This window comes from Enhydra lutris, unplaced genomic scaffold (assembly GCF_002288905.1).
Source record: "Enhydra lutris kenyoni isolate GAN:26980312 unplaced genomic scaffold, ASM228890v2 scaffoldscaffold15, whole genome shotgun sequence".
Taxonomy (NCBI): Eukaryota; Metazoa; Chordata; class Mammalia; order Carnivora; family Mustelidae; genus Enhydra; species Enhydra lutris.
This window is the reverse complement of record NW_019154099.1, coordinates 51,591,990-51,609,539: the sequence shown is the minus strand read 5'-3', so window position 1 is coordinate 51,609,539 and position 17,550 is coordinate 51,591,990. Positions and strand designations below refer to the sequence as shown.

General features: G+C 43.3%; 1 protein-coding gene across 1 annotated transcript in view; it reads right to left on the bottom strand.

Annotated features, from left to right (window-relative positions):
• LOC111147109 (UBA domain containing 2) overlaps window positions 1–17,127 on the bottom strand; it is a 199,025-nt gene extending 181,898 nt beyond the window's left edge. The window contains exon 1 of the mRNA XM_022503007.1: window positions 16,952–17,127. Coding sequence (XP_022358715.1) covers window positions 16,952–16,982 — 31 coding nt within the window. The 5' untranslated portion in view covers window positions 16,983–17,127. The remainder of the gene's footprint in view (window positions 1–16,951) is intronic.
• Window positions 17,128–17,550: the final 423 nt, after the last annotated feature.

Here is a 17,550-nt window from a genome sequence, read left to right as displayed (position 1 = left end):
TCTAGGCACTAAAACTAGTTCTAAAGGGACTAAAAAAAAAAAATCAAATAAAAGCAATGAAACCAAAAAGACAGCTAGATAAAATTTCAGTTCAAGATGACAAATTCATATACCTGTCCACTTTTCCTCCCTTCTAAAGTTACACTGAAATAAAACAACCTTCAAAACACCAGAAAAAATGTCTCCTTCCAAATGAGTCCAAGGAACTAATCAATAAACACCAAGACCTGGGGAGAAGCACGAGCACCAAGAATCAGAATAATATAAAATACTCATTAGAATAGAGTATTTCTCAAACTTCAATCATTCCCATTACAGTACCACGATTTTTGCTATACCCCAGTATCACCTATCCTATTATGCGATATTTTCTTCGATCACCTTCCTATGACTTAGTTAAGTAAACATACCTTAACTGACACTCGGAACTACCACAGTAAGTGGCAAATGGGTGTCGCTGTGCCATCAGTAGGCGGTAACTACAAAAATAAACACACTTTTTAAAATTCTAGCTAATTTTATTGCTGATAGAAAGACCTGGGCCTGCCTCCTGTTCTCTGCTACGGTAGGAAACTAAGAAGATCAGAGAGGTGTTTCAGACTAGCGCCCGAGACTTGTTCTTTGATACAATCAAGACAAAAAAGAACTTTCTGAAGGGGGTCCTTACCCTACCTTTGTTTCAATGACACCTAACGTTGGACCCACATCCTGTTTCAACCATCCTCAGTAGTGTGCGCCACATGTGCCCGGCAGGCCCTTCCGCAAACCTCACCCCCAGACACTCTCTCTCACATTTCTTCCCACACATCGCCATTCACTCGGCCACCCCAGCTGAAAGAAAGGCTTTCCCCCCAAAATAAAATCTAAGAAATGCTCTCCAGAGAAAGGGAGCTAACTACTTCAGGAGGACCCTGAAAAGTAGAGAAAAAGTAGAGAAGAGCTTGGGGCAACGTCAAACTCCCAAAGCAGATGGCAGCCTGGGTGACAGGCAGTTTGGACAGCGGGTGGCAGGAGGGTTTACTCAGGAGTAAAATTCATGGAAAGTGCCAAGCCCGCCTAATTCCGCTGACTGCACGGGCTTCTCACCATCCCTTGCCCCAATGCCTCCTGTACAGAAACCAGCCGATCCACATGCCTCACATGCTTGAACAGAGCCTACAGTGAGCCCTGACATTTAAGGTACGGGTCTCATGGGGACAAAGACCTACCCACATATAAAGAGGAAACCCACGCCAGCTACTTACGAATTCTCTTTCACTACGTACAAGGATGGCCAAGCAAGTATCCAGAAAGTTCACTACCTGTGTCCTCTGCCTGAAAGTTAACTCCAGGAAGAGTGTCCCCAGCATCAGGGAATAAAACAGAGGAAGCCAAGAAGAAAATGATGCAAGGTTCAAGAAACAGCAGTAGTTGAGATGAACTTAAAGTAGTAAAGAACTATCAGAAGGCATTAAGAGACTCCTTGAAACAGCACAGGTTTTCTGACCTGGGCTCTCTTTCCTTCTGACTCCAATCACATATCTCGGTTCTACCACAAATATACAACCATAATAACATAAATAGGGCTACTGCTTTTGGTTTTCTACATAAAAATCAACTAACTGACAATGCACGGAAGGCTACATTACCATTAAAGAACAGACTGTAGACTCACCAGCATATCCAGAACACAAACCAGGAATCAGAGGAGAGAAGAGGTACACATGCCGGTGGTCTAGTTTCTCATCATCATGGTAGAGTCTACTGATCGTGCCAAAAATTGATAAATCACATTATTTAATATCATAAAGGTAACCACCTCAATGGGTAACCACCTCAAGGAGTAACCAAAAGAAAACTAAAAGATGAAGGAGATGTTGGAGGTATGGGAATTCCTCATCTTTCTTTATGGGGAATCTGTAAACAGAACCAGTAGGTTAACAAATTAGTAGAAGCATAAATATATCATTTAAAGCTGTAACAGTAGTTATAAATAGAAGTAGCAAAGAAAAAGGAACTTAAAAGTGGTTGCTCCTAGTAAGGAGAATTCAAATTATACCCTTAATTTTTTTGCTACCCATGTTTACGTTATTCATATTAAATACAAACACACATAATTCATACGGGAAAACAATCCACAAGAATATATTCCATACCATTGCTGGCACTGAGAGAGAATTTCACATTTCATTTTTTCCTCTCCTGGGCTATTCAAATTTGTACCAGCAGTGTAGAGTATCTTCATAATTAGGTAAAAAGATACAAAAAATGTTAGATGAATATTCAACAGGTCTCAGAGGCCTAGAACCTGATAAAGAATTTGGCCTAATAAAATTTATGAGCTAAATTCCTTTATTTTAATGACTTATTTACGAATGAAAAAGTTTATATGAAAAAAACTTCATGAAAAAAATTGAAAAGCAACTGACAAGTGGTTAAAATATTTGTAATATACACCAAGATAAATAATAATGCCCTTAAAGGCTTTTATAAATCAACTTAATAAAATACTAATATTCCAGTAGGGAAAAAAAATGGGCAAAGTACATAGTCAAATCTGTTCCAAAAAATATTATTAAAATGGCCAGTAAAAATGAAAGAGGAAAAAAGTTCACTTTCCCAGACATCCAAAGAAATGCAGATTAGGGCAATAATAAAACGCTATTTTTTCATCTCTCAAGTGGCAAAAATTATTTTAACTTATCATGTTCCACTGTTACTAGTTTGGTGAGAAAGATAAGCTCCTAAAAAGTGTTAAGTGATACATCCTTTCTGGAAGGATCAGCAATACACATCAGCTTTAAAATGTTCCTTTCCTCTAATCCTGTAATTCCACACTTGTGATCATTTTTTTTAAAAGAGTTATTAATTTTAGAGAGAGAGAGAGAGCATAGGGATGGAAGGAGAGGGTGAGGGAGAGAATCTCAAGCAGACTCCCCACCGAGCAAGCAGCCTGATGTGGGGGGTTGATCCCAGGACCCTGATCATGACCTGAGCCAAAATCAAGAGTTGGACCCTGAACTGAGTGAGCCACCCAGCTGTCTCTGTGATGATCTCTTCAGGATGAAGTCAAAGATATGATCAATAACTGTAAAGATGTTCACCATAACATTGTTTAAATGGGAAAATGCTTTAATATAACATGTTATAATCTTTCAAAGTCATGATTCTGTAGCTAATTTGGGGGGACCCAACAAAATGCATATTTGAATGCCATGTCTGTGTAAAACCACACATACACATACACATACACATGTGTACACGTGTGAGAGAGAAAAGAATACACAGGAAGACACTTGCCTGGAAAAAGTCTAAAAGTTTGAGCACTGAACTATAATGATGGTTATTTAAGTGGAGGAATAATTATATGGGACTATTCCTTTCTACATTGATTTACATAGTTTTTTTAATTTTTTAGCAGCAAGGATGTTTCAGTTTTGTAATAAGGCAAAACAAAACAGTATTAGAAGTCAGCTTTGAACATTATTAATGTTATATGAGGCAAATTCATTTAAAGAGATTAAATGAAGAAAGCAAAATATGAAACTATATACAGGTCCAATTTTGCTTTCAAAAATTAACAAGTCAGGGCGCCTGGGTGGCTCAGTGGGTTAAGCCGCTGCCTTCGGCTCGGGTCGTGGTCTCAGGGTCCTGGGATCGAGCCCCGCATCGGGCTCTCTGCTCAGCAGGGAGCCTGCTTCCTCCTCTCTCTCTGCCTGCCTCTCTGCCTGCTTGTGATCTCTCTCTGTCAAATAAATAAATAAAATCTTTAAAAAAAAAAAATTAACAAGTCAGGAAATGACAGATGTTGGCGAGGATGTGGAGAAAGGAGAATCTTCCTACACTGTTGGTGGGAATGCAAGCTGGTGCAGCCACTCTGGAAAACAGCATGAAAGTTCCTTAAAAGGATGCAAATATGACCCAGCAATCACACTACTGGGTATTTACCCCAAAGATACAAATGTAGTGATCTGAAGGGGCAGGTGCACCCCAATGTTTATAGCAGCAATGTCCACAACAGCCAGACTGTGGAAAGAGCCTAGATGTCCATCAACTGATGAATGGATAAAGAAGATGTGATACATACACACACACACCCACACATGCACACACATATACAATGGAATATTATGCAGACATCAAAAATGAAATCTTATCATTTTCAATGACATGGATGGAACTAGAGTGTAATATGCTAAGTGAAATAAGTCAATCAGAGAAAGACAATTATCATATGATCTCACTTATATGAGGAAGCTGAGAAACAAGAGACAGGATCATAGTGGAAGGGAGGGAAAAGTGAAATAAGACAAAACCAGAGAGGGAGACAAACCATAAGGGACTCTTAATCTCAAGGAACAAACTGAGGACTGCTAGAGTGCAGGCAGGTGGGAGGGAGGGGGTGGCTGGGTGATGGACATTGGGGAGGGTATGTGCTATGGTGAGTGCTGAGTATTGTGTAAGACTGATGAATCACAGACCTGTACCCCTGAAACAAATAATATATTATATGTTAATTAAAAAAATGTTTGCAGGGGCGCCTGGGTGGCTCAGTGGATTAAAGCCTCCGCCTTCGGCTCAGGTCATGATCCCAGGGTCCTGGGATTGAGCCCCGCATCAGGCTCTCTGCTCGGCAGGGAGCCTGCTTCCTCCTCTCTCTCTCTCTCTCTGCCTGCCCCTCTGCCTACTTGTGATCTCTATCTGTCAAATAAAATAAAATAAAAAATCTAAAAAAAAAAAAAATGTTTGCACATATACATACAGGTGAAAAAATTTACATAGTACCAATATGTAAACAGGGATGAAGTCTGGGCAGTACAATGACATGGAATTTTATGTTTCTTCCTCACAGTTTCCAAATTTTACACAATGAAAGCCATTCCCAGTAAGTCTTAGAATCAAAGAGTTAGTAAAGTTAAATCTCTTTGTTACAGGACCACTAAGGGTCTCAGAAGTGCTCACTGGCCTCCTCAGTCCTTAAGAAACAGTATGGCTGACAACATTAGGACCACACTTAGCTTCAGAACACCTTCCGAAGAGTACTGAGCTTTTTCCACTCTGTGTTACATGCAAGGGACTAAGATGCCATAACACTGGGAAATGTCTGAGAACAATGGCACTATAACTTAAAAATCTAAAGAAAAGTATCTGGGAAAGAGAGTAATGATTTAAATGAAGGTTAAATTACAATTCTCATTTATAATCATAATTTAAATGAGGGTTAAATCTTTTTTTTTTTAAAGATTTTATTTATTTATTTGACAGAGAGATCACAAGCAGGCAGAGAGGCAGGCAGAGAGAGAGGAGGAAGCAGGCTCCCTGCTGAGCAGAGAGTGTGGGGGCCCGATCCCAGGACCCTGAGATCACGACCTGAGCAGAAGGCAGCGGCCCAACCCACTGAGCCACCCAGGCGTTAATCATTGTACAGAACAATGACTATAGGTGATTAACATTGTATTGTATACCTGAAATTTGTGGATCTTAAATGTTTTCACCAAACACACACATAAATACAAAGATAACTATGTGAGGTGATGGATAGGTTAATTCACTTGATTTCAGTAATCATTTCACAACATGTACATGTAACAAAACATCACATACAACATAAATATATAAAGCTTTTGTCAATTATATCTCAATAAAGCTAGTAAAAATAAACTAAATAAGGGGTGTCTGACTGGTTCAGTCAGAAGATTATGCAACTCTTGATCTCAGGGTTGTAAGGCTTAAACTCGGGGTTGTGAGTTTAAGTTTAAACTTAAACTCACAACCCCGAGTTTAAGCCCCACATCAGATGTAGGGATTACTAAAAAAAATAAACTTTAAAAAAATAAAAATAAATGCTATAATAGTCGACTTAAAAATAAATTTAAAGCAATTTTTTAATGAAAAAAAAACCAAAAAACCACAACAAAAACAAAAAACAAAAACTCAAGCAGCCCCTCACTTTACCAGAATTCCAAAAAGCACACTGCAGAAATGCTGGAAGAGAGTCTCAATCGGGCTCCATGCCCAGTGCAAATCCCAACATGGGGCTTGACCTTACAACCCTGAGATCATGACCTGATCCAAAATCAAGAGTCTGCCACTTACCTGACTGAGGTGCCCAGGCACCCCAACACAATATACTTTATCAGGTTGTACTTATTAAAATTCCACAGAAATGCATTTTTAACATAGCTTGATTTAAGGTAGGTTTCATCTTCATTAATATAACTGACACTGAGACAACTTGAGAATAGAAGAAGATAATTTGACTTCTAAGGGAAGAAAAGGGAAAAAGAAGAAAATGCAAATAACTATAGTGACAAAAATATCCCAATTAGGACATAAAATATCCCTACTGAAAGCAAAACTGGATCTTGTTTCCGACTTAGAACACCCCGAGGGAGACTCGGGTTGCAAAGAACATGGCGGAACATGGGAATAAGCGCCTGAAGCAGTTGCAAGGGGAGGAAGGAAAAGCAACAGGAATGCAGTTTCCAAGGACCAGGATACCAGTGCCACTGCTAGGCTGAGCTATTACATTCATCACTAGACTGTGACCATCTCAGTGGTCAGGAGAGATACACGGAAATAAACTTCCTTAAGTCTGAGAAGCAGTAGTGTGCATTCATTCATTCGGAACCCAATGGACCCAGATTGTCTCGGTTCAAATTGTAATTGTACTTCTTACCAGCTATGTGATCTTGCTGAAGCTACTACTTAAATTGTCTGTGCCTAAGTTTTCTCACCTGCAAACTGGGGAGCATAATCCTAATACCTCCTTGTTCTGAGAATTAAATGAGTTAATATGTAGAAACTGCTTAGAACAGAGCCTAGTAGTAACTGTTACATAAGCAATGTGTTACATAAGTAAAACTTACAGTTACAGTGTGACCGAAGTAAAACTAACAATAACTCACACTTATTGATTAAAAATTTTTAAGAAATCATATAGATACATAGAATCCTCATTTAGATTATGATTCTTTCTTCCAGATATTTTTCTTAAGGCTTGGAAGTTACATTGCCATTGATCCTAGCCATTTTCCTTAAAGGGAGAAGGGAATAAATTTACATTAACTTTGGACGGAGGCAAACCTGGACTCAAATCCTAGCTCTTCCACATTGTAGCTACATGATTTCGGACAAGTTATCATCTGAGCTTCAAAATATTCATTTGTGGCAGGAACAGAATAACAATACCTAGCATTACCCTGAAAATTAAACATAGTAACTTAAGTAAAACAATCTTTTCTCCCTTAAATTGAAGTTACACATACCATCCTTTGGGACTGGAATTTTGCAGTATGTATCAAAAGTTATAAGATAATACTCTTTACTTAATCTTCTTTCACTTCTAAAAACATCTGAAAATTAAGATGCGCTAAGCATAACTGTAATGGGGGGGGAAAAAAGGAGAAAACACCAACGTAATTCTGTAAGAATAGCATACTTGGGAAATTCTTACGACAAAGGAGAGAAAAGCAGGATAGACACATAGTCATTGTGACTGCTTTTTAAAAGTCTTTTGTGTGAAATAAAAGCAAATTACAAAATAGTATTTGAGTCTGATAAATCTATTATTTGTATTTTCACTTTTGCACTAGAAAAAATATGAATATAAACAAGAGGTCATAAATGCTATTTTTATTTCTTTCTACTACTTTTCCATATTTTTGAATTTTCTTTAATGAATTCTATTAATTTTATCATAATAAAATCAGTTCATTTAAAACAAGAACATAAATGTTTTCAGGGAAAAGATGAAGAAAATTAACTGAAATACTAAGTGTCTCTTCCTATCTTTCCAATTTTCTATAATGTGATTATTTTTAAACTGGAAAAAAAAAAGACTATTTCTTTTTAAAGATTTTATTTATTTATTTGACAGAGAGAGACACAGTGAGAGAGGGAACACAGGAGGGGAGCAGCAGAGGGAGAGGGAGAACCAGGCTTCCCACTGAGCGGGGAGCCCAATATGGGGCTCAACCTGAGCCAAAGGCAGAAGCTTAACGACTAAGCCACCCAGGCACCCCAAGAAAGACTATTTTTAAAAGCTTTCTTCCTGGAAAACAGTATGAAGGTTCCTTAAAAAGTTAAAAATAGAACTATCCTACAACCCAGCAACTACACTATTAGGTGTTTATCCAAAGGATACAAAAATGCTGATTCAAAGGGGCACGTGCACCCCAATGTTTATGGCAGCATTATGAACAATAGCCAAGTTATGGAAAGAGCCCAAATGTCCATTGACTGATGAGTGGATAAAGAAGATGTGGTATATATATATAAAGTGGAATATTACTCAGCCATCAAAGAGTGAAATCTAGCCATTTGCAACTATGTGGATGGAACTAGAGGCTATTATGCTAAGTGAAATAAGTCAGAGAAAGACAAATATGATTTCACTCATATGTGGAATTTAAGAAACAGAACAGATGAACACAGGGGAAGGGAAAGAAAAATAAAATAAGATAAAAAAAGAAAGGAAGGCAAACCACAGAGACTCAAATATAGAGGACAAAGTGAGGGCTGCTGGAGGGGAGGTGGGGGGGGTGGGCTAAATGGACGACTTGCAGTAAGGAGGGCACTTGTCGGGATGAGCGCTGGGTGTTACATGTAAGAGATGAATGACTGAATTCTACTTTGAAACTAAAGCTACACTATATGTTAACTAACTTGAATTTAAATTAAATAAATAAGTAAATAAAAATAAAAGCATTCTCCCTTGGGATGCCTGGCTGGCTCAGTTGGTGGGGCACACAACTCTTGATCTCAGGGTCCCTAGTTCGAGCCCCATACTGGGTGTTGAAATTACTTAATAAATATTTTTTAAAAATAAAAAATAATAGCATCCCCCCCTCAAGCTCGTTCTTCCTTAATTAATACCTATCTTTCCTCCTCAGCTAAAATTCTTTTTTTAAAGGGTTGGGTTTTCTTTTTCTGAGAGAGAGAGAGAGAGAGAGAGAGAGAACAAAGCATGGGGGGAGGCGGTGCAGAGCAAGAGGGACAAGCAGACTCGCCACTGAGCAGGGAGCCCAACGTGAGGCTCGATCCCAGAATCCTGAGATCATGATCCCAGAACCCTGAGCCACCTAGGCACCCATCAGCTAAAAGTTTTAAATAAATAGTATATTCCTTGAGAGTTTCAAGGATATACTCCTCTGAAAGTTAAGAAATGTAGGAAATAGCTTATCCCTGAGAGTCGGGCATTAAAGGCAACTGTGCAGGGTTTGGGCAACCCAGGCCTGATGAGTTAATCCTTTACTGCAACAAACAATGAAATTAGAGCAGAAATATATAAATTCTCAAGTCACCTTTAAAGAAGCCAGTCAGATGAATCTTGCCCCCTAAAATAGAAACTCAACCAAAACAAGATAACAAAATTGGAATTCCCACTAAGGTACCAAATACAAGGGCTGCTCCAAAGGGAGGTCCTACACCAAAATGCAGAATTTACGAAGACAATTAATCTAGTTGCAGTCCCACAACTCTTAGCCTTTCAGCCTGATTATGACTCTAAGAAGAGTGAGCGGAACAGCAAGAGTTCTCTACTGAACAGAGAAAAGTAGGAAAAGGATCCGTGGAGTGGGCATCCACATGCTCTGAGTACAACCACACCCTCACATCCAGCTGCGTCAGGGGCTCAACGGGCCTCATCCAGTGAGCCAAATATGTGACTCCTGGAGTGGGGGTACAGCGGATTTCCACCTTGGGACACTTAAAGAGTGGGAGAAAGAGAAGCCATGTTGATGCCAGAGCTCAAAACGCACCACCGAGGCAAAGAATCCACAATTCCAGCAGAGCAGAGGTGGGCCGCAGGGAAGAGCCAGCAGCGGGGTCATCCTGGGCTCAGTCCGATGGTGCCCTTAAGCAAGCCAAAAGGACTCCAGAAGGAGGAAACCGTAGGTGGACCTAAGTTCCTAGGAACTAAAGAAGAGTCACTAAATATGGCCCACCAACATGAAGATGCATTTCCCCAAAGCCGGGGAGTAGCAGGCAAGGGAGTTGCAAACGAATCTAAAGAACCCAGAGAAGAGGCAGCTTGAACCATGTACCAGGCTAAGAGCCACATAAGAACGATCCTAGTTCACCATTCCTGCCTCCTCCCACTCCACCTAATCTAGAACCTAATAAGGTCAGAAACAAAATGGGAGAGACACAGGGGAACACAAAAAGAGCAGAAGGCAATCACGCCCCTTTCTCTCACAGCAAGTGGTTGTCAAGTACGAGTCTTAACTGGGAGGAAAAGGAAGAAAAAGTTTTACCCTTGAATGAAGACTGAAGTGTTGATTCAAACACTCAACAACGTATTTTTATTTTTTTTAAAGTAGGCTCCATGTGCAACATGGGCCTTGAACTCATGACTCTCAGATCAAGAGTTGCATGCTCTACCAACTGAACCAGCCAGGTGCCCCTAAATACATATTTTGATTTTTAAATTGAGCCCCTATTTTGTGACTTCTATTCTCTAAGGTTATTGCCACTTGAATGTACTTTTCATCTTTTATTTACCACTGAATTCCGAGCACTTAGAAGAGGGGCTGGCTCACCGGAGTGCTCATTAAACCGCTGTTGAATCAGTAACTTGAAGAGTGAATAAAAAGTCATAAGTCTGATTCCTTTTCACAAAGTCAAAAAGCTTTCCAAGCTGAGTACATTTCAAAGAGATGGTGAGAGACAAAAACATTTTCTCAACTCCTGTAAGTTTTGTATTTGACATACTGAATACACAACTAAAGAAAGAATACGTTAGTGACAACATAGCCTAGTACTTCTTTTTTTTTTAAGATTTTATTTATTTGACAGAGAGAGATCACAAGTAGGCACAGAGAGAGAGAGAGAGTAGAGAGAGAGAGAGAGAGAAAGAGTAGAGAAAGAGAGAGAGAGGAGGAAGCAGGCTCCCTGCCGAGCAGAGAGCCCGATGCGGGACTCGATCCCAGAACTCTGAGATCATGACCTGAGCTGAAGGCAGAGGCTTAACCCACTGACCCACCGAGGCGCCCTAACCTGGTACTTCTTAAGAGCACAAAAACAGCTGGAGAGGTCAATTTTCAAGGTGTCCACTTAAGCATCATGCAGGGGCCAGAGTATGCAGACCGTGAATGGCCCCACCAGTCCTTACAGCTCACCCACCTCTGGAGTGAGATGAATGTCCTCACTGTGGCCTGACACCACTCACTGGCCCTTGGATGCACCTAACTTCCCTAACTACATCTGACTCCAGGCTCCCTAACTGGTTTTGAATCAAAACCAGTTTCGCTGGTTCCAGTTCAGCTCAAAACTTTATTTCTCACACTAATAAATTTGCACCGGTTTCCATCTCAGTGCTGGGTGACTTTCAGTTAGCAAAACACCCAAGCACCTGAGTCTGCAAAGGGCCTAACTCAGCTCTGTCTTCCCCAGATTCCCTCCCCACTGCGTGTCTCTATGGTCCACTCTCATTACTTGTACTGTCTATCTCTGGTTCACTCCGTACCTCAACAAAGCAGGTTTGGGCCTTAATGCACCCCTGAAACTGCTCTCCTAACCGTGACCATAGCCCACTAATACCAAATCCAGTAAACTCGAAGAAACTAAATAAATTTGGTCAGGAGGTATGAAGAGAAGCAGGTGAGCATGAAATTTAAAAATAAAAGTCAAGTAACGAATTTCAGAAGGAAACGTTCATCAAGGCCAATGCAAGAGAACATCCCACTAAGACAAGGACTGAGAAGCATCCGGTAGATTTGCTGGTGTGGAAGTCCCAGGTCACCTGGTCCGGAGCAGTTTTTGTGGTTTCGTGGCTGGTGGGGCAGATTGAGGCTGCGGTGGGTAGAGTACAGAGCCGGGCCGATGGGCAACCATCAAAGAGCGGACGAGCTGCGGAGGGCTAAAGAGTGCAGGGAGTGGGGAGAGGAAGGAACATAAAGCTCATCTTCCAAGGGCTGAGGCTAGGAAGAAGAAAGTCAGCAGCTGGGAAAGTGCAGGCTAGGGTCAGCAGAGGGGCTATGCTTTCATATTCTTGAGAACACAGTAGAAGGACCCAGCTGAAAACAGCTAACCCCAGTCTAGGAGCTCTACACGCGCTAAATCTTAATCTTCACAAGAACTCAACAAAATACATCATATTCTCTCCTTTCCACAGGTGAGGGATCTGAAGTACTCTGAGAGTCTCTGAAAGGCCCACTACGGCATCAACCGGAGAAAGCTCCAGACTTAACCACGTGCCAGGCTCACCCTCTCGGAGGAGAGGATGAAGAAGAGAGTGGTGTCACAAAAGGCAGCAGAGAGTAAGTTAAGAAGAGATGGAGGGTGGGCTTCAGCTAGAAGAGTGCCTCACTCTTTTCGCTTGGGGAAAGAGAAAGGAACCGAGTTTGTATGCCCGACCAACTCTTATCATCCTTCAAAACTCAGCTCAACTATCACCTATAATGGGAAGTCACTGACAACGGTAAAAATGTGGCTATAAACAAGTGACAGCCCTTACTGGGGGTGTGCAGGAAGAGTGAGATGGGTAGAGACCAGGAACAGTCTTGAGGATGGGGATGGCAGGGGAGGAGCTCCGGGAGATGATGGAATCCAAGGACTCAGATCAGGTGTCACACATGAACACCAGCTTGGGGCTTCGTCAGATGACTGTAGCAGGACAGCAGAACAAGGTTCTGAGAGTCTAGATGAGACTGTAACTCCAGTAATTAGCTATGGGCTCCCGACTTGACATGGAAGATGCCAGAAATGGGTTATAAACTGGAGACAGGGGGAATGGACACTGTGGCGACCAGAGCCACCGTGGTGAGAAGCTCAAAAGTTGATTTACAACAAAAGAGGGCAAATCTAATTGAATAAGACAGGTTTCTCCCAAGGAAATACCCATCTCTGCCTACTCTGTGGTCTCCTCCTTCCCTACCACCCCTCAGCTACCAGACTTGCCTGAGCGCCTGTCCTCAGCCTCCTAACTCCACTCACTGCTTCCAGCACCCTCACTCATATCCAGGGCAGAGCTCCCACCTAACCACCCACATCCAGTTCAGCGCCCTCTCTCCAAATGCCCCCCTGGTATCTCTAACTGCACACTACACAGCCCTCCACATTAAATGCGGCCACTGCTGAACTCGTCTTTCCCCCACAACGAGCTCCCCCTTTTCTGCATTCCCCTACCTTAATGAATGGTAACACCATCTGTCGATCCAGAGCCACCTTCAACCCTTCTTCATCCCTCAAATCCAACAAGTTTTATTTATGGTTATTTTTCTAAGCTTTTATTTATTTTTTTATTTGGCAGAGTATAAGCAGGGGGAACAGCAGAGGGAGGGGGAGAAGCAGGTTCCCTGCTAAGGGACTCGATCCCAGGAGCCTGGGATCATGACCTGAGCTGAAGGCAGGCGCTCTACCGCCTGAGCCACCCAGGCATCCCTCAACAAGTTTTAGGGACACAACCTACCTACTCACACATCTTTAGAATCTTTCTTCTCTATCCTGTTCATTCTCACTGCTACTACCTTAGCTGGAGCCTTCAGCATCTCCCACTGGACTCTATTCACTCTGCCCCTTCTGCTGGCCACCCTCTTGTTTTGATGTAAATCTCTCTGTCCCTTAGAATCTCCTGGGGATGCTTTAAAAATTCAGATTTCTGATGCCCACATTAGCCCTTCTCAATCTGTCTGGGGATGGGATCTGGGAATATGGACATCCAGAAAGCTCCATAGTTGTTGTTTTTTTTTTTTTTCTAGCTAGGCCTCGGGCGCCTTTTGAAACCCCTGCTTCCCCCCCCCCCAAAAACACCCCCCCCCCCCCCCCCCCCCACCCGGCTTCCTTCCCCCAGCAACGTAAAGCATTCCTTAGTGCTCTAGATCATTACCTCCTCCTGTTTCTCTGGACTTTGGTCTATCATTCATTCCTATCTGTGTTCCTGAAGAGGAGGAACCTCAGCCATTCCTCTACCTTCTCCCCTAGCTCCTCCTCTTCTCCCTCTTCAGGTAGATGATTTCACCACACACCTCTTAAACTGCTCAGTCCAGCCATTACCAACAATACTCTAATTCACCACCTCCTGCCTCTTTTCCAGGCCTGCCCAGGCTCTGTTGCTCTTTGAGGCCCTCTCCCCACTTGCATGCCTGACAAACTCTTACTTATCCCTCAAAAATCAGCTCAAATATCACCTGCACCAACAACTGTGCCTCTCCCTTAACCAGCCCACACCCCATCAATAAACCCACAGCACCACGCAGACAAGTTGTTTCACTTCTTTTTTACAATATTTCCCCACTAGACAATGAACTCCTTGAGGGTGGGAACTAAACCTGGAATACATTAGACATACAATTAATGTTGGTTAAGTCTATTGTTACAGAGTGAATATACTGTGAAGTGACTAAGTAATGGGAAAAACTTATAGTAAGTATAATAAATGATACATCTATTACTTAACACATAATTAAATGATGCACTGGTCTATAAGCAATCTAAAATAAGTCCTGAATATGTTTCCCATACACTTTTATCAAGCTATAATTACATGACTAGATAGACAGCAATACAGTTTCAAAGACATAGTCACAAACACCCTATCTGTGATTTAATGCCCTGGCAGCCCCAGCTTTCTTCAGTGCCTTGAAAATGCACTGCTATGCCTGTTTCAGTCTTTGTGCTTGCTGTTCCCTTTCTACAAAATGTACATTTTTCAACAAACTCTGATGTGGCTGGGTCCTTCACATCACCTGGGTCTCAGCTCAAGTGTCATGTTCCCAGATATCTTCCCTGACCACACTTGCTGAAGCAGGCACCCCCATAACCTCAATCTCCATACCCTTATGCTCGTATTGTCTTCAGGACTCTCATCACTATGGGAAATCACTTTGTTTATTACTTGACGCTGGTTTCCTTTACCCGGTTTACCTCCTCATCCTCTGTACACAAACAGTGTGGGGCCTACATGGGTACCCAATAGACACCTGTTGAATAAATAACTGAGAGGAAGGCAAATATAACACTAAAACACCATTATCTACCAGTCACATAATGAGGGACATATGCAGGTGGTAGGAAATGGCAGGGACTCTTTCCCTTGAAAAGACAATGTTCGCTCATCATCCACAGGGTCGTGGGCAGGCGGATTATCCTTCCCAGGATACTTACTCAGAATCAGAACTTTGACTTACCAAAGAGCCACACAACTTGCTAAATAAAATCACTTCCCTCTCGGTGGACAGCCTTGCCAGGAAAAATTTTAAAGCAGATGATTGCTCACACCCAGTCTTGCCAAAGACCAGTCCTGGAAAAACTGCCCAACGTCCACTAAAGGAACACAAGGGACCGAGACTTGTTCAACACTGAAATCCCAGCAACTAGCAGTTTCTAGCCCATAACAGATGCTCAAAATGTTTGTTAAATGAGCGCATGAGACATGGCCTTCTGAGGAATGGCCATCCCATCAAGTCTTACCCTGAGGATACACTTATTTCAGAAACAGGTCAAGACGGCTGAGGAGAAGCCTTGGCCTACGCCTCTCCCTGGGCAGGAGTTTGGTTCCTCGAACTCAGTACTCATCAACCCTGTGTCTTAGGTGATCAAGTATGACCTTCCCCAGCATCACCATGTATTAAAGCAGAATAAACTTTGCCAACACAATGACTACTACAGTAACCAGTAACCTAGTAATGCAGTAGAGTAACCTTTTAAATTTTTTCATGTATTTTGGTCAGAGGGAAGGATAGTTCAAATGGCTGAAATAACTAAAATGGAAGATTCTACCATTAATTTTATATCCACCAGTGTAGGGGTCACTGCGTGATCCCAAGAAAATCACACCACCTTCTTGACCAGCAGTGCCAACAGTCCTATGTTCTTTATGCAAAGGGTAGTCTGGGGAATTAACTAGCCAGTAGATGTAACCTACTCTAAGGCCAATGAGTGAATCGAATTAATTATGAAACAAGGGAAATCATAAATATTCAACCCACTCCAAAACCTGAGAGTGAGGAAGATTTAAAATTATGCCTGTGTCTCTGATACTCACCCTCAGTCTAAGACCTGTGTTCTCGGAAAAGGCTTCTAACAATAACAGTAGATCTTTAGTATTTGGAAATGTCAACTGCTTCCATACCTGGGCATGATTAAGTTCTCATGTGGAGAGACAGGAAGTACTAACAGTGACAAGCAACTGTAAATTATGCCTGTTCAAAACAGTTCACTGTTGCTGTCCCAGTGCCGAATCTCACTGCTGTTTACTTAACACACAGGCCACCTTACCAAGAGTCAACTGAAAAATTTCAGGGAAAAAAATAAAATTGTCTAAAAGGCTAGATATACTTCTTTTCCCTCTACCTGCTGACCACCACTGACATTCGAGTGAAAGATGACGGCAACATCCAGCAGCAATGTCCGCACTTTCCTGCCAAACGACTTAACTTCCTTCCACTTTAATGTACTTTCATCAGTTTGTATTTGTCTAAAAACTCTTAAGGGAGACGGAGGAAGAAAGAAATCTAAGGAAACCTGAGGGGTCAGTTTCCGAGACAGAGGTTGGAAATTTGCATCTGGGGGAGAGCCAGTTTGGTCCCTCTGTAGCCTAAATGGAGCAAGGTGACTGGGAAGGGGGCAGGCTTCCAGCATCTGCTCCACCAGGACAGCCCCTTCTTTCAGCCTGGCACACGCGCCGCTGAGCACAAGGGGTCGAGCCCGGAGAACACCGGGACACCCAGCCCGACCCTAACTGTCCAGCCCGCCTGCAGCAGCCCCTGGAACACGTGAGCATCGCACCTGGGGTTCATAGGTGGGGGCCGGGGCTGACGGCGGGACTCAGTCCGCACTTGCCCCTACAGGCTGAGGTGGGGGAGTGTCCGCTGCCCTCACGGGAAGGAACCCCTAAGATTCCGGCGCGGGCATGGAGGGTCGGTCCCCAAACCTCCTGCAACCCCGAGGTCCCCGCTGCCCCCAGGCTTCTCAAAGAGGTGCCCAGGGTCGCGCGTAGGGAACAGCCAGGATGGCGGCAGCCGGTACTCACAAAGCCCACTGGAGCCGGTGCTGGTGAACATGGTCCTGCCGGACCCGGAGCCCCCGCGGGGGGACAGGGGGAGGGGAAGTGGAGGTGGAGGGACCCGGCGACCGCGCAGGCGCACTCCCGGCGTGGCGGCGAATCCGGCAACTGGATTCCACTCCAGGGGCTGCTTGCGAGAGGCGCATGCGCAGCCCGTGGGACGCGCCGCTCCGCCCGCCCCCTCCCTTCCTGCCTGGGAAGGGAAGTCGGTCCTCAGTCGGAGGGTTCCGTCTGTCCGGATTTTCCCGACTGCTGCGGGTCCCCTTTAGAAAAGCAACGTGGGAACTTCGTGGGAGGAGCGGGAGTATAACTCCTGGAAGCAGCACGTGGGTGCTCAGCGCCACTCCTCGACTTGTGGAGTCGGCGTGACAGCTGATTTCTCGGGAGTGCCGGCGTGGGGGCATTCCTCGTGACCTCTAACCTCTCCGCGGACGGGACGCCCGGCGCGTTCCACGCATGCTCAGTCTTTCTGGGCAGCCCCCCGAAGCTCGCTCTCCCGAGGACTGTTGACAGTAACTATCTGGGGTTCTGGTGTCCCCCCGGTGCGAGAGGCCGCTCAGTCGCCG